Raw genomic sequence first — 17,875 nt, forward strand, 5'->3', positions numbered from 1 at the left:
TCGTATACTAAATCTTTCCTGACCACGTACATATCAAGTCCCATCTATCGCGATATATCTCCCAAATCAGCCACATCCTCATCCGCTTCATCCTCCTTCATCAGCGGAATAGTCTCCTCCTGCTGCGTGCTCTCCTCCCTTTCCACCTCTTCACCCTCACCTGGTGCTTTGTCCTCATCCTTCCTCCCGACAATCACATTCCCAACCACCAGCAACGACGCACCCGCCCACCAAAGCGGCGGCAAAGCCTCCGCAAAGATAAACAGCCCCAACAACGCAGTGAGCATGAAATTCGTAGACGTGTTAATAATGCTAACCTGCGTAGTCGACGTCCCCCTTGCGAGAGCCTTTGTAAACAGCGTCCACATCTACCTCGTTAGTCAACAGCCCCTTACACGCGTGACACATACTTACTATCCCGTTGAACGTGAGGTTCAGCCCAAAGAAGATCTGGCGTTGTTAGCTTTCGTCAGGCGTTACAGGAGGTGTAACGTACGGCGCGGACGACTATTTCTACTATATTCTCGTGAGAGATGGATAGCAGGGCGGCTAGTTTATGAGCGAGCGAGGAGGTGAGGTCCGTGGTTGTGCTGGCCTTGTTAGATGGGACGTGGACGGGTGGCACGGGATGGACATACAGCTTTGCGAAGACGCCGTTGAAGGCGGCACAGGCGCCGCTTGCGATGGCGTATATCATCCATTGCGTGCGGGGGGTTGTGCCTTGGGGAGATTGAGGCATGGGGGTTGTGGTTTTGGTTTTCTTGCCGCGGCGTTGATGGACCATGTTTGATGGTGCTGGTGCTGATGCGGCGGGTGAGTTGGGTGAGTGTGAGTTGGAACCCCTGGTGGAGTCGGGATTGGCGTAGCATACCAGAGCATTTGAGGACTACATACATTCAGTGTTTAGAGTATGTGGAAAGCAAGTTTAGTATTTTGCTACGGCTTTCAAAGAAGAAATCAATAATTGTGTATCTGGCGCCAAAACTCCTGACCTTGCAAACGCCGCCAATGCATCCCGTGAGGTGTATACCCTGCGTCCATTCTAATATAACCCCGTTACTCATGCACTACGCTCCCTCGCCAGGCTTCTTGGCATTGCAACTAACAATCTTGACCTTGTCCGCCTGGACGGACTGGCTCCCACTGTCCATCTTGAAGGTAACGTTCTTGATCAAAAAGGTCCATACTTCATCGCAGAATCGGTACGTGTCCAGGCTCCCCTACGCCTCGCGTCAGCATTCCCTTCTACTTCACGCAAAAGCCGTTGTGCCAGACAAACCTTGAATTGCAGCCGACTCTTGACATTCTTTTGCAGCGCCTCGGTAATAGCCTGGTCAAAATTGCCGAGAATCTTCATAGCAAGCTGCGGGTTGATGCGCTCCTCGCTGATCAAGTCGTCGAGCGTGTCCGTCAAAGCGAGCCCGATGCTGTTGCGCGTTAGCTAACCACTCTTTTCTCTGTGCGTCGAGATGCAGTACCTGCTTCGGCGGTACAGCTCGTAGAATGACTGTGCTCCAGACGCCATTGTTTCGGCGTTTGTTGGTTTTGGATGTTGGTGAACTGGTGGTTTGTAATGTTGAGATGCGATGAGGCAATGCGAGGGAGGGGTGTATGGGCGGATGACTAAGCACGAATGGGCATCATGTGACGTCGCTTTGTAGCTGTGCAGGAGCTTGGAGGTCCAGGCTGCGGTTTAGAGATCCCGCCTTGTCTTTGTTTGAAGAGGTCCGTCAGGACACAACACTTGATATTTCCTTCGTGGTTCACACTCACTTTGCAGAGCCGTTACCATGAGTCTCACGTATGGCGCTGGCGGCATTGCGTCGTTTCTAACCGTGGTGGGAGCTTGTACGTCTTCCGAACTACAGCTTGATTCCCTGGCTGACCTTGTAAAGATATGCTCTTCACTGGCAGTGGTGAAGCTTTCAACGTGGGCGCCTTTCTCGAATCCGTATCCCCCTACGCATGGGCCGATCTAGGCATCGCCCTGTGTATTGGGTTATCCGTCGTCGGCGCAGCATGGTATGTCTACTGACAATTTGCCATTCGAACTCTGCTAACCGTGCTAGGGGCATCTACATCACCGGATCCTCGATTCTCGGCGCAGGCGTCAAGGCTCCCCGCATCCGAACCAAGAACCTCATCTCCATCATCTTTTGCGAAGTCGTCGCCATCTACGGCGTCATCATGGCCATCGTCTTCTCTTCCAAGGTCGATCAGGCTGATATTCGGGCTGCGTCATCTGCTGAGGCGTATTATACTGGGTTTGCGCTCTTCTGGTCTGGCTTGACAGTTGGGTTTTGCAACTTGGTGTGCGGGATTGCGGTGGGGATTAATGGATCCGGCGCGGCGTTGGCTGATGCTGCTGATCCTTCTTTGTGGGTTGGACTTGTGTGCTGTTGTGACGTGATGTACTGACTGTGTGATAGGTTTGTCAAGATTCTTGTCATTGAGATTTTCAGCTCCGTTTTAGGTCTGTTTGGGCTCATTATTGGCCTTTTGGTTTCGGGCAAGGCGACTAGCTTTGCGGCAACGGCCTAAGTGTCAATATGTGAGGGAGACGGTGGGATGCAGAGATGAGTGTCTGCGTAACTGGATGCGGATTCGGTCCGCTTGCATTGCCAAATGTGATTTGGCCGGGCGTTTGGAAGAAGCTGGGGAACTATGTTTTAAATGTACCATTACCCCAACATTTGGAACTGTACATCAATATCAGCTGGCGGATGATTTATAGATATGCTTAAATGGACCTTGACCTTGTAGCCACAATAGACAATATGCATTAATACCTCCAACAACCCGTGAAAATTCATTCATTCAAATACTCATAAATACAATTAAATCTCGTATATTAAGCCATCCGCACCGCACTTATCAGCAAAGCATCAACCTTGGACCCCTTCTCCAACTTGCCCTTCCCAGGCGGCATGCAAACCAGCGCATTCGCCGCCCTCAAGCTCCCAACCTTGGAACTCCTCTGCCCGCCCGTACTATTAGCCAGCAACAACCCGTCCCTACCCACCGTCACCACAGCACGGTGATATTCCGGCCTCGGATCCATGGCGAATTCATGTCCTAGCACAACAGGCACCTTGGGCAATCCAACCGGCGACACACCAGCCTGCTTACGCAGCGACGGCAACACGAACAGGTGGAAGGTGACCAAGGCAGACGCTGGATTCCCAGGAAGTGAGAAAATAACCTTTGACACGCGCTGTCCATTGTTATCCTTGACGGGAACGGTAGCAAATGTTGTAGGCTTGCCGGGCTTCATCGCCACACGGCCAAAGTGAATCGTTCCACCTAGGGATCGCTCAATCGTCGGCTTCAACAGATCCAGTTCGCCCATGGAGACACCGCCCGTTGTGATGAGCACATCTGCTTGCCGCAGACCACTCCGCAGCGTTTCTTCCAGTGAGCCGGGCTTATCTTTCGCAATGCCCAAGTCTACGACTTGAAAGCCCCATTCTTTGGCGGCGGAAATGAGTGTAATCCTGTTCGTGTCCCGGACTTCGCCTAGGCGCAGGGGACCAGCTCTGTTGGGTTCAATGATTTCATCGCCCGTGGATAGGATTCCAATTACGGGCGTCTTGTAGACATTTGCGGTGGCGACTCCTACTGATGCGAGAAGACCGATTTCACCGCCCACACCGGAAATCTGTTCGCCTTTGTTAAGAATTACAGCCCCTTCGGAGACGTCGCTTCCTACTTCGCGGATATTTTCGCCCTCTTTTACACCTTCAGCTTGAATCTCAACTTCTTTTTCCTCCTTGCCGTCTTCGGTCATCGTCTTTAGAATCGTATCCTCGACCATGATGACGGATGTCGCGCCTGGAGGGAGTGGTGCTCCGGTGGTGATGCGTGCGATTTCTCCTTCCTTGAGCGCCTGGATTTCTCCGGGGGCGGCATGCGATACAGCTGTTACGGGAAACGTGCCCTTCATGTTGCCGTCTTTGGGGACAACGACTGCGTATCCGTCTACGATGCTGGCGCGGAAGGCTGGTACGTTTTCGCGTGCACGGATGTCTTCTGCGAGGACGGAGCCGATAATCTTCTCGTTTACGGGGAGGGATTGGATCTCTGGCTTGGGAGTGTGTTCTGAGATTAAGGCGAGGGCGTCTTCTACCGTGAGCATGGGGTAGGGGGATTCACGGTGGCGACGGGTCGGGCCAAGAGTTGGATCGTTGGATAGTGCTTTGGCATTGGGATTGGTGTGTCTGACGAGGTTGCCGTGGCCGTGACCGTGACCATGTCCGTGGTGGTGATGGTGATGATGGCCGTGAGTGTGAGTTTGCTGACTCTTTGAGCTGCTGATTCCTGCGTCTGATTCGAGTTTCCTCACGCCGCCTGCATGGAGGGCTCGTGAATTGGCGCCAGAAGCTTGTAAACAGGCGTGCGGGAGGGTCTTGATGATTGCTTGGAGGTTCTCTTTGGCGCCTTTTGGAGAACCGGGGAGGGTTACGATGACTGTCTTGTTTCTCACGCCGGCTGTTGGTCTGGACATCATGGCAACTGGGCATGTTAGCTGGTGTTGTTTAGATAGGTTCAGCGAGAGTTACATACATGGCGTGACGGCCAGAGAGGTCGACAGCATAGCGTGTACTAGCCCAGGAGCCTGTTTATGAAGCAAAGGAGCAATAGCCTTGAAAATATCAGTATATATTCTTTGATGAATCATAAAACTCACCTCTGGTGTTCCGTCAGCGACAGCAAAGCCCGTTCCACCTGTTGTGATGACCAGATTCGGTGCGTCCGGCCCATCTGTCCACTGGATAATCTGTCTCTGGATAGCAAGTACGTCGTCTGATACTATGCTCTCTCCCGTCACCTTCCACTTATCGCCGCCATCTTCCGCAATCACATTGCGTAGCACGGACGCCGATGCATCGGTTGACGGGTCTTGAGCTGCTGTCGTAGAGACGATGAGGATAGCTGCCGTGAGGCTGTCCATCATGGAAACTAGTATCCAAGATTATGAAGCAATACGACAGATTTCCTTACAAGCATGAAATGAAAGAATGTCCAAAATGGTGAAAGTCACGTACAATGCCTGAAGTGAAGTTCATGGAGCTGGCAAGGTGGAGGAGCTTCGGCTGGGTTGAGCCCCACTTGACGGGCGGCAGCGAACGAAGCTTTTGAACCTCGATGCAATCTTTTTGCATCACAAACCTAAAACGAGCTTCACTTTTCGGTCATCAGCAGTCCTTCCGCGGCCATCGCATCTCATTTCGTAAAGACACCATGGTCCGAATAAAGGAGCGTTATCTGCTCGTCAATATAATTTACCCGCCCGACGCGGCCAAGTCCTCTGCCAAAGTCCCTGATTTTGTGGTCCAACACCAACCGACCATTGAGAAATTGACGCCTCAAGCTCTTCTTAAGGGTATCAGAGCTGAAATTGGGCTATTATTTGGTGATTGTGGACTGGGTGCATTTGAAGGAGCTTTATCAGGTAAGGATCTCTGATATTTGTGGCAATATCTCATGGTTTGAGGCACTGATTTTCGGTATCCAGTGAAATATTTGTCCTTGGCAACATCGACGTTTATCCTGAAATGTCGCCGGGCTCATTATCAGATGCTATGGTCTGCATTAACGTGTATGGATCGTATTCCTACCAGTGATGGACGACCTTGCATCTTCCGCGTGGTGCGCGTTAGCGGCACTATACGAAAAGCTGAGGAAGAGGCAATTCGGCAAGCTCGACAACTTGTTATAGCGGCCAGGGAACAGACATCTACTGGGTCGCAAATCACACAGTCGTTACGGTTGCAGCAGGATGAGTCTATGATGGAGGTCATTGATGATGTTTCAGATTCAGACAATGCCATGGATGAGGATGAAGGTTGAGCGTGCAACCGGGGTATCATTTTTTTCTAACCACTTTGATGCCGCTATCTGAAGGCATCGACATGTCACCAAAGTCGGGATCCATCTGCGTCGAAGCATCGGCAGGGGCTGGGGCTGCCGGCGGTGCATCATCAAGCTCCATGGCCTGCTCCTGCGCAAGCCTTGCTTGCTCTTCCTCAGCCTCCTTTTCCATCCTGTCATACTCCTCCTTCTCGTCGATCCATCGTTCTTGGATATTCTGAACATCTAGCATGGATGATTCACTCCTCATGGTGACGGCCCAGATGGTATCATTGGCTCCTTCCGCTCCGCCAAAGACATATCCTCCTGCTCTATCAATGACTCGGAGCAGATGCATCATGCTCTTCTTATTCTCGACAGCAAGAACCTCATACCGCACCAAACCATAGCTTTCTATCATGTTGGCAATGGCTTCATTTAGCCCAGCAAACTTTTCGCTTCGAAGAGCAGGAGACTCGGCTTCGAGGTATGGGGTCAAGTAGTTTAGGTCATCAACATCGGTATAGAATTCGAGGTTAAAGGGCAGCTCGTCGTAAGAGGACACTTTGTCAATTTTAGACAGCACGTTGACATGTGGCATGTCCATTTGAATCATGGCGCGCAGCGAAAGGAGTACATTGGAGACGTATAATGACGGTTGGGTGACGCAGATTGAGTCTGACAAGTGTACGCAGACAAACTGTACAACAGTTAGCTCCTGAGAAAGAAAAGCCACATGAAGCTGGTGTGACAGACCCTGAATTTAGATTTCTGCAGCTTGTAAAAGATGTTCCGTAGTGACGCGTGATGTGTGTACAGCTCGACTTGGCCAGGGCAGTCGAATAGGATATAGTCGTCACCCAACTCTTTCAGGCCTTCCTCTAACCACTCAAAGTTGTGCTCTAGTTCTTCGAGGGCATACAAAATGCCACCGTTGGGACCAAGCCGGTCCTCTTTCATAATATCCTCCAACTTTATCAAATCTCGAATGTCGAGCGCGCAAGGGTAATTGGTATGGTCGTTTGCAGGGTCGAGGTTCACGACAGAGCATGCCCGGCCGATGGCGCCCATAAATTGATGCACTACATTATATTTAGCTTCTTTACACTGAGCTGTACTGTCATGATGGGCTAAAAGAACGAACTGCCATCACAATATGTGCTCTTGCCAGAGCCGGGGCTGCCGAGAACGAGCTGCGCAAAGGGCATCGTGGGGATGAATCTACGCCGATGCAGCTAGCGGTTCATAATTGTTTCGCCTGAAGAAGCTGACGTGGTTCTTGCCGGAGCTCTCCGATCCAAGTCAGGTGCGGATTTCGTCGTGATGGTGTCGTGAAGTGTTGGCGGATGGCGGCATGTGATTGTTTCTTCATGCACATTTTGCCCCTCCATCAACCAGAAAGTCCATCTGAAGAAACGGCGAAAACCTATGACGGCGGCAGGAGCGTCAGCGGGGCTCCTTCCTTCCAGCCCAGCCTGTCGCCAGCTTTCCTGTCCGGCCAATTGTCGGCGAAAGTGGAGCCGCAATCGAAGCTCCAGCGTTCAGGCCTGGCAGCTTCTGATAACCACAACCCATGAAAATGGGTCCGTATTTATTCTCGTCCTTTTTTTCCAGCCTCCATCCAACCCTTCATCTTCCATACTTGCACCTCTGCGTTTTGCGTTGTTTTGGCACCGGCCGGGCCCCCTTGCGCGCCGCCTCACATAATGCTGCGACATAGCTTGCAACAGCATTCACAACCATGGCATCTGACTTGTCAAACGGTGCGCAGGTCGCGAGTAGCGTCTCCTCCACGCTTGCTGGTGCTTGGGACATGTCGACAGTCCAGCCACTCGCCGACGCCATGAACACCGCGCCGGCAGATGTAGCAGCTGCCCACGAGTCTACAGGCTGGCTGGGCTTCTTTGGGTGGCTGCTATATATTGTTTTTAATCTGGTCTCTACTGTGCTATACTGGGTTATCCGCATAGCGACGATTTCTATCCCAAGGCTGCTGTACGCCTTGTTTTCCACTAGCTGGACGGTGACTATGAACGCCACCACGCTGTATGCTTGTCCTCACATTGTTGGATCTGGCGTGTTCTTGCTCACACGTTGATTAGCATGTTTATCCTGGTCGGCGTTGTTTCTGCTGCCAGCTGGGTCGTGAGATATCGCATCCTCAACATGTACTCGAGGCTCCCGCCCGAGCCGCAAAGAAAAGAACCTGAAATAGATCTTTTCCCGGATAGTCACGAAGAGGGTAGCAAAGGGGGGCTAGCGAGCTACCTTGATGAGTTCTTAAGTGCGATCAAGATTTTTGGCTATCTCGAGCGTCCGGTCTTCCACGAGTTGACCCGCAGTATGCAGACTAGGAAGCTTATTGCCGGTGAGACGATCAACTTGGAAGAAGAGAAGGGGTTTTGCATTGTTGTTGATGGTTTGGTCGAGATTTTCGTCAAATCTGGGAGACACAATACATCTCGTGATTCCTCAGCAGCTCACGACCTCGATTCATCTTCTGATGAGGAGTTGGCACCTGATCAACAGAGATATCAACTGCTGACGGAAGTGCGTAATGGAGCTCCCATGTCTTCACTCTTCTCCATCATGTCTCTTTTTACCGAGGATGTGAAACTTCGATTGAACGAGGATTCCTCTCCATTACGGCCAAATGGGAACAGCGATTACCGAAGGCATGCATCCATTGGTGAACCTGAAAGTCAAAGATTCACTCCCGCTCCAGTTTCTATGCCTAATACGCCTCAACTGGACGGAAAGTCGGGCCAGGCTGCGGTTTCCAATGTGCCAACAGAAGGTGAAAGCCAGGTGCTTTCTGCTGGTGACCTTCACGGGCCAAATTCCAGTATCCCTCCCATCTCTTTGGATCCCTCGTCGCCAACAAGACCTCAGAGACCAAAGCTGCCGGGAAGAGCCTTGTCTCACTCTGCGCATCCCGATATTATTGCTCGAGCGACGGTTGATACAACCATTGCCATCATCCCAGCAAGCGCGTTTCGTCGCCTCATCAGAATCTACCCCAAGGCTACGTCGCACATTGTACATGTCATTCTGTCTCGCTTTCAACGAGTTACCTTGGCTCACGCATTCGATTACCTGGGCCTGACGGGCGAAGTTTTACAGACGGAGAAGAGCATGACCAAATACACTGTGTGCCAACTTCCCAACATCTTGAGAGGCGACGCTCTGTCGCGTCTGAAAGAAAAGTTCAAGCATGAACGTGCTCGCATTGCGGGAGATGACGAGAGGAATGGAATTGCCCTCCATAATGCCGCTGCTACCAGGCGCCGCCGTTCAAGTAGCACCACGTTGCGCAAGGAAGCCATGCTTTCTTCTCTGACCAAGCAACGGCCGTCGTCACACCTGGGAAGCATTAATTCGGCCATGGAGGAGTCACCTCAGCCACTTGAGCATAGTTCCAACCACCCCGGTGATTTGGCAAACATTCACGCCAGCCGAAATGCTGGTCGTAGTCCCATCACACCGGGACCTGGTGTCAGAGACATGACTAGTCCGCTTGCTCACAGGTCGTTTAACCCATTCGATTCACAACGGCATGCACGCATTTCCATTGATGCGAGAGAGTCTCTCGACGAAGACAACTTATTCCGAGCGTCTATTCTCGAATGCATGTTCAAATCTCTCGGTTTGGATGGCGCGGGTTCAGCATCTCGGGAGCCAGAATCTGTGGATGGCTCTCCTAGGCTACTTTCGGCGGACCACAGACGTAGGGCTTTTGGTACGAACAATGCCTTTGGATTCATGGGCCCTTTTGAGAGCTTAGCTGATGGCGAAACTGAGTCGATCACATCGGGTGGGTTGACAATTCATACGCCACCAAGTGCGCAAATCCTGTCCCACGAAATGAAGGATGAGGTTGAGATTGTCTTCTTCCCCAAAGGCTCTGTGCTCGTTGAGCAAGGCGAAAGGAACCCAGGTTTGTACTACGTGATTGACGGGTTCCTGGATATGGGCACATATACAACGGAACAGGGCTCGCAAAATATTTTGCAAACCTCCGGCCCAGCATCATTTAATATCGCCGCAAAAACCAATGCCACCAGTCGAACTGATCTCAACAAGAACACTGGCCGCACACGCCGGAGCATATCCCTGGTCAAACCTGGCGGATTAGCTGGCTACATTGGCAGCGTCTCCTCTTATCGTTCCTTCATCGATGTCGTTGCCAAGACGGATGTTTATGTCGGCTTCCTCCCCCGAGCAGCACTGGAAAGAATTGTGGACAGATACCCAATCGTGCTGCTCACCATGGCCAAGAGACTGACACACGTCTTGCCACGTCTCATCCTCCACATTGATTTTGCACTTGAATGGGTACAGGTCAACGCTGGACAAGTCATTTTTCACAGAGGCGATGAATCAGAGGCAATCTATATTGTCCTCAATGGCCGACTTCGTCTGGTGGAAGACAGAAAGGATGGCGGCATGTCCGCACTTGCTGAATTTGGCCAAGGTGAAAGTGTTGGCGAGCTTGAGGTTCTCACAGAGACCGTTCGTCCTGGAACATTGCATGCTATCCGTGACACTGAGCTGGTAAAGTTCCCCCGAACCCTGTTCAACAGCTTGGCACAAGAGCACCCCAACATTACGATCAAGATCTCCAAGATTATTGCATCTCGTATGAGAGCGGCTGTGGAGGACCCTCCCAAAAACGGTGCGAAAGAATCTGGGTCTGGTGCCATCAACAATCAGAGGAAGTCGACTATGAATCTTCGAACCGTCGCGATTCTTCCAGTCACCGCAGGCGTTCCAGTTGTTGAGTTTGGGAATCGACTGATGAATGCTTTGGCCCAAGTAGGGCCACCAAATGGCGCAACGTCGTTGAACCAATCAGCCATCTTGAACCATCTTGGCAAGCATGCTTTCAATAAAATGGGCAAACTGCGTCTCACTCAGTATCTTGCTGATCTTGAGGAAAAATATGGCCTTGTGGTATACGTAGCAGGTAAGCCGGCACTTTTTCTTTACTCTACAAGACCATTCCTTTTCATGATGAGAAATTTTAACCCAAAGGCACGCCGCTGATGGTAATTTTAACTCTAATTTTTTCCTGAACTCATAATATTTCCGCTTCTTGTTTATCACTGCATCGCCATGTTGGTTCAGTTTGCTAACAACGATGCACGTCAGATACCAATGTCAACTCCCCGTGGACGCAAACTTGCATCACCCAAGCTGACAGCATCCTGCTCATCGGCCTTGCGGATGGATCTCCTGCCACTGGCGAATATGAGCGGTTCATGCTTGGAATGAAATCGACTGCCAGAAAAATGCTTGTCCTGTTGCACAATGAGCGCTACTCTCGATCCGGTGTTACTCGGTCGTGGTTACGCAACAGAATGTGGATTAACGGCGGCCACTATCATATTCAGATGCCTTACAGCACAAACGCAATGCCCGTCCACCTTCCAGCGTCGAAGAGACTTGGCCAAGCCCTCAAGGAGCGGGTGCAGGTGCTTCAAGCAGAGATTCAAAAGTACACATCAAGAAAGGTGCACCACACGCCATACTACTCACCGGAAACACCGTACAAGAGTGACTTCCACCGCCTTGCCCGTCGGCTCTGTGGCAAATCTATTGGTCTCGTTCTTGGTGGTGGTGGAGCTAGAGGCATGAGCCAGATCGGGGTGATTAGAGCCATGGAAGAAGCGGGCATTCCCATTGATGTGATTGGCGGTACATCCATTGGTGCCTTTGTCGGAGCATTGTATGCTCGACACGCAGATATTGTTCCCATGTTTGGCTTTGCGAAGAAATTCTTTGGCCGCATGGCAAGTTTATGGCGATTCGCCCTCGACTTGACGTATCCGTCAGCGTCATACACAACTGGACATGAATTCAATCGAGGCATCTTCAAGACATTTGGCAATACCCAGATTGAAGACTTTTGGCTTGAATATTACTGCAACACGACCAATATCAGCAAGAGCAGAGTTGAATTCCACACGAGCGGATATGCCTGGAGGTACATCCGTGCATCCATGTCGCTTGCCGGCCTGCTTCCACCGCTTTGCGACGAAGGCAGCATGCTCTTGGATGGTGGCTACGTGGACAATTTGACTGTCTCGCATATGAAGGCACTGGGCGTTGATATTATTTTTGCCGTTGATGTCGGCGCCCTGGACGACGACACACCCCAAACATACGGTGATTCATTGTCGGGCATGTGGGCTTTCTTCAACAGATGGAACCCGCTGTCTGCACATCCCAACCCGCCAACGCTGGCGGAGATTCAAGGCCGTTTAGCGTATGTGTCGAGCGTAGATGCGTTGGAGCGAGCAAAGACTATGCCGGGGTGCATTTACATGCGTCCGCCGGTGGATGACTATGGCACATTAGACTTTATTAAATTTGATGAAGTGTACCAGATGGGATACAGATTTGGTAAAGAGTTTCTGCAAAGACTTAAAGACGAGGGTGGCTTCCCTTGGATGGAGGAAGCAGAGGCTAAAGAAGCCATGCGACGAACAAAGGCACCCCGTAGAGCGAGCATCTAGATGAGAAATGATCAATCTTGTTGTGTTTCATAAAATTTAAATTTGAAATGAGTTCAGTGACCGAGGGCATTCTTTAACCATTCCTGTCAAAATCATACCAATCAACACCGCCAGTGAATCGCTTTCCATCCTCATCATGAAGCATCATCAACCAAAGCACACCCCAATACCCAATTACAAACCTGCAGCGCAATCTCCTTCTCACTCTTCTCCCCCTTATCAGCCTCATCCCTCGTTTCCCATTCAATGCTCACAATCTTCCCATCTGTCCCCTTCTTGACCGCGCCATCCGCATCCAAAAGAACCTGAACACTTATCGTCGCCCTCTCATGCCCCGTCCAACTCCGCCAGAAATGAACCTTTATGAGTCCCTCCTCGTCGGGATCGTCTGAGGCAATCATCCACTTCTCTTCCATGGCTTGTGGGTGGAATCCCACGATTAGACGGGTTAGATCTTGGTGTGAGACTGTGACGGCCCATGGTGCGGAGGAGGGTTTTTGGATGGGCTTTGTGCGCCAGTTCTTTGATTCGGCGCGTGTTTGTGACATTTTGCGGAGGGTTTTGACGGGAGTGAAGTCGAGATTTGGAGGTATGGTGGTTTGTGGTTTTGCTTGTGGTTGCGGCTGAGAGGTCAACTGGTGGCTTGGTCATGCGTTGGGGTTGGACTTTAGATGCCTAGGTAGTTACTTGTGTGGGATTGTATGAGGAGTTGTATAAGGGATTGTTTGGTGCACTGTACAAGGTAATGAGCCTTTTGTTGATGGGGCCGTGACTGGCTGATTGAGTTATACTATGCGTGTCTCAAATAGCAAGGTATGGTAGCTAGTGTCGATCGAGGGCTGCTGTGGTATCTCAACCAGCTGGGCGGACAGTTGTATATGCCACCCTGTGCGTGTTCTATCGCTTCTTGTTAATTTTAGTACGACAATCGATCTAGGCGTGGGATATGAGAGGTGTTTAAGTGAAGGTGTGAGCTTTATGAGACAGACTCGGCGGATATTTTGGCGTCTTGATAGTCTCAGTCAACACCATCTAAGGAACGGTACTTTTTACATGTGCGGTATTTGGGGTCGAGATGGTGGTTGACCGCTGAGAGTTATGGTGCAGAATTACTGGCCAAATTTTTGTGTTATCATGTTTGTTTGGCTATTTACGTCTATACAAGCGCCCTTGTGAGAAGTGCTCGCAGATCTACGACTTTACACCAAGGGTTTGGAAGGCTTAATTTTTATAATGACGAGACTACAAACTTGTTATAATATTCATTGCGTGGTACGTGCCGAAATTGTCTGTACCTTTAGACCAGTTTGGGGATGTTTGACGATAAAGTTACATCATCCCTGACATGACTGTCATTGCCATGTTCCCGAACGGGGATAATGATTCTGTTTGGTGCCCAGGTTGTACGTTCTGAAAGTGCTCACATATTTCTTCCCAAGCTTAGACAGGAAGAGAGCGGTAAGTTTCGGTGTTTGTCAACTGTATTCGCCGAGGTAACGCAGCACATAACTTGTTCTTGGTAAGACTGGTAATGTAGGCGTATTCCATACGAGGCAAAGACACTGAGAGCATAAACAAGTCATCACCATATTTCTGGGGCTTGGTTACCACATAGGATACGTCCCGAAGCTTGGAAAACAGTTTGTTTAAACTGATATTTCCATATCCCTTACTGTGGTATTTATATGCCTCGCAATGTAATGCACTAGGTGACCTTTCTGGGCAGTCTGAGCTAGAGGGGAACGTTTCTGTCACTTGTATGTTGTGACTGTCGGGTTTCCAAACCACAGTCCACCAATGTGATGTGATATAGATGCTTGACAGATCCCATGGCCGAGGACCTCGTCCACGGTACTCATAGTAGAATCACTGTCACAATGAGTACAGATCAATGGCATAGTCATTGGTTGAGTGTAAGTAATCTGAAGCAATTTAACTGATACCTGCCCGCTTGCAAGATATACCACCTTTGTCAACTTCAGGTCCTGGTTGAACCATGTTCACATGTTAAATTGCAGATCACAACATCGCCAAGCTCTGACATGCCATGACAGTGTCCAAATGAGGGCATGAACATCTCTAATATGAACAAAGTCGTTCGACATCCTCCGTCAATCGTTACAACTGTGGCGTTTTACAGACAACTGTAGGTGAGAAGTCATAACTCCTGCTGCACTAGGTCAAATGGGGTCATGGCCGGAGAGAACAGCTGCAGTGCAACTCCAAGCCCCTTTCCACCAACGCCACGAACCGCCTGGCTTTGTTCGACGTCAGACGAACTCAAAATGAGTCGAAAACGAGGCGAAAATACCGGGTTATAAGTCAAGGTATATCCCAGATAAAGTGATCGCCACGCAATCTACCCTTTTCTCAACTAAATCTTTGGCGACAACATCGTCATGAGAACCTTCGTCTTGCAGGCTTAATTGAAGCTCCCTTCATCACGGGTATCAACCACGAATTGTGCCAAATGGACTCCACCCTCGATTCCGCCAACGGCAGCTTTGGCCAGAACAGGAAGCAGCTACAGAGAGCTCAACCTGCTGCCATCTGCATCTGCAGCAGTCTTTCAGACGGTCGTCTCAATCTTTCACCGAGGTCACCCCAGGGAAGTCGTCCATGCGGTCATCCTCTTTGTCGAGCGTCGGTGCTGAATCGAGCCTTGAAAGCGAGAGCCGTCATATTTGACAAGATCTACAACCAATGCGAACTCCCTCCGTTGGCCAACTTTCTTGCGATATCCACATAAGCAGCCCACCAACGTGAACCAGCTTGCCAGTCCTGGAGATGCAACATGTCAGCCTTGAGGAGCACCCATCCCTGGCTTCATTGCTCTGGTCGTTTGGTCATGCGGAGCTTGGCACCGATGCAGATATTGGTTGTTGGTTTGGCGAGATGCACATATGCAATACGACCTCAACGTATTATGACATTGTTCCAAGGGGGTGCCTACCTGGAAATCGACATGGGCAGAGCCATCACTCCTTTCGCGGCTCAAATGCTGATTCCAGTGACAGAGAGGTGGTCACAATAAGAAGAAGAAGGAAAGGGCTCAGCCAGATATGCACAGGTCCGTCGCCTGCTTCAATAATAACGCCATTGGGCGGATTTCGGGCGTTTTTGAACAACGTCCTGGGTTCAGCAGACTCGACAGTCGCACGAAAGGGTGACAGGGCATTGCGAAACTTCCAAGGGTCCAATCCAGCGCAGGTGCCTTTTTGTGCCACCACCCACAGGCAGCGCCATTTTGGATGCAAATGCAATTCAACGTTCCAGAATCGATGACAGCCAAGCAAGCCAAGAAGCGAAGGAGAGGGTATCACCAGGTTGGTCGTCTTACAGAAGGCGACCTTGGGTGCATAATTCTTAGTCGCCTTCTCCCCGCCATGGTTTGGTTCTTGTCTTCAGGCTAATAGGCAAACCTCTTCAATCGCTTGCCGTTCTTCCTCCTTTTCATCGTAAAAACCGGGGGGATTTCTGGAGCACGCGACAGCCATCAGCCATTGGCACGATGCAACCTTGGCCCCGGAGAGGTACCGAAGTCTGATCAAGTCCAGGTTCTGGAAAGTCAGCCCCAATCATGGCATGAGGTCGGTAGCAAATTTGGACCTGGTGGAGTAATTCGTGCCTGTGGCTTCTCTGGCGCCTTTGTCTTCCACACAAGCTTTCCCAGGATGACATGGCATCAGCGACTCATGGCAAGCGAGTGTGGACTCCCCCTGGTTCAAAAGCAAGGTCTTGTCTGCAGAGTCGACAACTGGTCCATGAATTATTTCAACAGCCCCGTGTGGAAGTGTTGGATGGGCAGACATGTACTCCGTATTGTCAATTTTGTTGGAGAGGCAGCGAACACGTGGGAGGTTGAATGGGCTTGGCAGGGCAAGTGAAATTGACTCTGAATCTGTAAATCAAGTTTCCGGAGCCAATTGACGACTCGCTGAGCGGAGGTTTCAGTGTCGTGTGCTTTGTGGCAGCAGAGTGGCAAGTGGTCACGAGAGAAGCGAGAAAAGCGAGGACGGTGATGCCACCCACAACGAAATGGAGTCGGACGAGGACGAGGACGAGGACGAGGAGACGGAGCAGACTGTACTTCCGCATGGAGTATCATGGAGATGATCTCACAAGTGGCCTCGACTCAGCCAAGCACTCCGTTCACGAGGTACTCAAGTACCCAAGTACCCCAGTACCACGGGCAGGACTGGAGGCTCAGAGACTCGAGTCTCAAGCGATTTGGGGAAGGAGTTTGCCAACCCAGAGTTGCCCTTCCACATTGCAGGAAGGAGCAACTGCCTGGTTCGTTCTGGCGGAAGGCGCACGGGTGTCATCCACTCCTGCCGCTCTGCCTGCAGCAGTTAAATTACCTAGGTACCTAAGTACGGAGTGCAGCCGGATGGCATTTTGATTCTAGTTTCTACCTGCCAGGCGTCATGCCGAGAAACAGGACAGGCAGACTGTTGCCTGTGGGTGTCGTTTGGAATATTGCATCGGAAGCAGCGACCTGGGTTCCTTCCTTGCTCTGATATTACTGTCCTCTCCTTCTTCCCCTGTCTTTCTAATACCTGACCTGTGCCTGAACCTGTGCATGTCACACATGTCTTTCGTTTCTCTTCTTTTGCTTCAAAACTCACCAGTTTGAGCGCCTCCTCTATTTCATCACTCACTTGCATCTTTCACCCATCGCACTGTTTGCCTGTTTGCACAACCATTCAGGCTGATGTCTCCTATCTGACGGAGTCAACGCCCGTCCCTGCCACTCTCTCTGCTTGGATCGACATCATTTCGTGTGTGGCAGCCACATCCTTCGTGCTGATCTGCAGCCTGGTCCAACAGCCCACCACATATCAAGAACAACCACGCCTCACATTACGGACAAGGACCGACCATTTTGGCGAATTAGAACAACCTGGTGTCATTGTGCCTTGTCATCCTGCCTCGCTTCTTCCATGTCACGGCTGTCTTGTCACCCCGGAACCTTTGCCTTGTCTAATAAAGAACGGAGGATTCCAGACACAAAATCATACACACATATCTCTCAAGTCAGGCCCAGAGGTTAACAAGCGACAAGTCAAAGGCATCCACACACACTAACCATCAACTGAGAACATTTGAACTCACACGCCTCTACCTCATTGTGGAGCATGAGTGTTGGAGCACTGGAGCATATCCACTAAATCTTCGACCGTGGTGCTTGTTTCATTACCATCTCCACCTGCGCATGCTGTTGCTGGTAGCGTCACTTTTCTCCATTCTCCATGATCAGCTCGGACTGAAGTTCTTCATCCCAGCAAACCGCCTTGAAGTCTCTTACTTTTTTCATTTCAACACTTTGGTTCTTCTCCACGATCCTTCCTCTCCTTTCTCTTGCGGTAACAGTAATGTAATCCATGGTATATTTCGACCCTTCTAAAATCGCGGAACTAGCACTGGACAATTTGGTACAATCGGTGTCCACATCGAAACGATACGGCGCCGCCGCCCCCTCTAGTGGTAGAAGGTCGACCGAATCA

General features: G+C 50.7%; 8 protein-coding genes across 8 annotated transcripts; 4 read left to right on the forward strand and 4 right to left on the reverse strand.

The window, feature by feature from the left end:
• Nucleotides 1–44: 44 nt before the first annotated feature.
• VFPPC_15674 (transcription initiation factor IIA small subunit) lies at nt 45–1,525 on the reverse strand (the record flags this gene model as incomplete). Its single annotated transcript, XM_022428976.1, has 7 exons — nt 45–368; nt 415–450; nt 497–590; nt 639–886; nt 1,107–1,220; nt 1,280–1,427; nt 1,479–1,525. The coding sequence occupies 7 exons, from the start codon at nt 1,523–1,525 to the stop codon at nt 45–47; spliced, it is 1,011 nt and encodes a 336-aa protein (XP_022284632.1).
• Nucleotides 1,526–1,790: 265 nt separating this feature from the next.
• Nucleotides 1,791–2,541, forward strand: VFPPC_15675 (vacuolar ATP synthase; the record flags this gene model as incomplete). Its single annotated transcript, XM_018293428.1, has 4 exons — nt 1,791–1,848; nt 1,896–2,022; nt 2,070–2,378; nt 2,430–2,541. The coding sequence occupies 4 exons, from the start codon at nt 1,791–1,793 to the stop codon at nt 2,539–2,541; spliced, it is 606 nt and encodes a 201-aa protein (XP_018147812.1).
• Nucleotides 2,542–2,851: 310 nt separating this feature from the next.
• Nucleotides 2,852–4,951, reverse strand: VFPPC_03600 (molybdenum cofactor biosynthesis protein Gephyrin; the record flags this gene model as incomplete). Its single annotated transcript, XM_018283086.1, has 3 exons — nt 2,852–4,512; nt 4,564–4,642; nt 4,688–4,951. The coding sequence occupies 3 exons, from the start codon at nt 4,949–4,951 to the stop codon at nt 2,852–2,854; spliced, it is 2,004 nt and encodes a 667-aa protein (XP_018147813.1).
• A 915-nt stretch (nt 4,952–5,866) lies between these two features.
• VFPPC_03601 (ATP-binding domain 1 family member B) lies at nt 5,867–7,058 on the reverse strand (the record flags this gene model as incomplete). Its single annotated transcript, XM_018283087.1, has 3 exons — nt 5,867–6,550; nt 6,607–6,932; nt 6,995–7,058. 3 exons carry the CDS (start codon nt 7,056–7,058, stop codon nt 5,867–5,869), a joined length of 1,074 nt encoding a protein of 357 aa, XP_018147814.1.
• A 533-nt stretch (nt 7,059–7,591) lies between these two features.
• On the forward strand, nt 7,592–12,368 carry VFPPC_03602 (patatin-like serine hydrolase; the record flags this gene model as incomplete). Its single annotated transcript, XM_018283088.1, has 3 exons — nt 7,592–7,896; nt 7,953–10,816; nt 11,002–12,368. The coding sequence occupies 3 exons, from the start codon at nt 7,592–7,594 to the stop codon at nt 12,366–12,368; spliced, it is 4,536 nt and encodes a 1,511-aa protein (XP_018147815.1).
• A 134-nt stretch (nt 12,369–12,502) lies between these two features.
• Nucleotides 12,503–12,916, reverse strand: VFPPC_13495 (hypothetical protein; the record flags this gene model as incomplete). Its single annotated transcript, XM_018291270.1, has 1 exon — nt 12,503–12,916. One exon carries the CDS (start codon nt 12,914–12,916, stop codon nt 12,503–12,505), a length of 414 nt encoding a protein of 137 aa, XP_018147816.1.
• A 2,347-nt stretch (nt 12,917–15,263) lies between these two features.
• Nucleotides 15,264–15,653, forward strand: VFPPC_15676 (hypothetical protein; the record flags this gene model as incomplete). The annotated part of the gene is made up of 1 exon (XM_018293429.2): nt 15,264–15,653. One exon carries the CDS (start codon nt 15,264–15,266, stop codon nt 15,651–15,653), a length of 390 nt encoding a protein of 129 aa, XP_018147817.2.
• Nucleotides 15,654–16,389: 736 nt separating this feature from the next.
• Nucleotides 16,390–16,770, forward strand: VFPPC_17488 (hypothetical protein; the record flags this gene model as incomplete). The annotated part of the gene is made up of 1 exon (XM_022429191.1): nt 16,390–16,770. One exon carries the CDS (start codon nt 16,390–16,392, stop codon nt 16,768–16,770), a length of 381 nt encoding a protein of 126 aa, XP_022285782.1.
• Nucleotides 16,771–17,875: the final 1,105 nt, after the last annotated feature.

The sequence above is a fragment of the Pochonia chlamydosporia genome, chromosome 2 (assembly GCF_001653235.2).
Source record: "Pochonia chlamydosporia 170 chromosome 2, whole genome shotgun sequence".
NCBI classification, from domain to species: domain Eukaryota; kingdom Fungi; phylum Ascomycota; class Sordariomycetes; order Hypocreales; family Clavicipitaceae; genus Pochonia; species Pochonia chlamydosporia.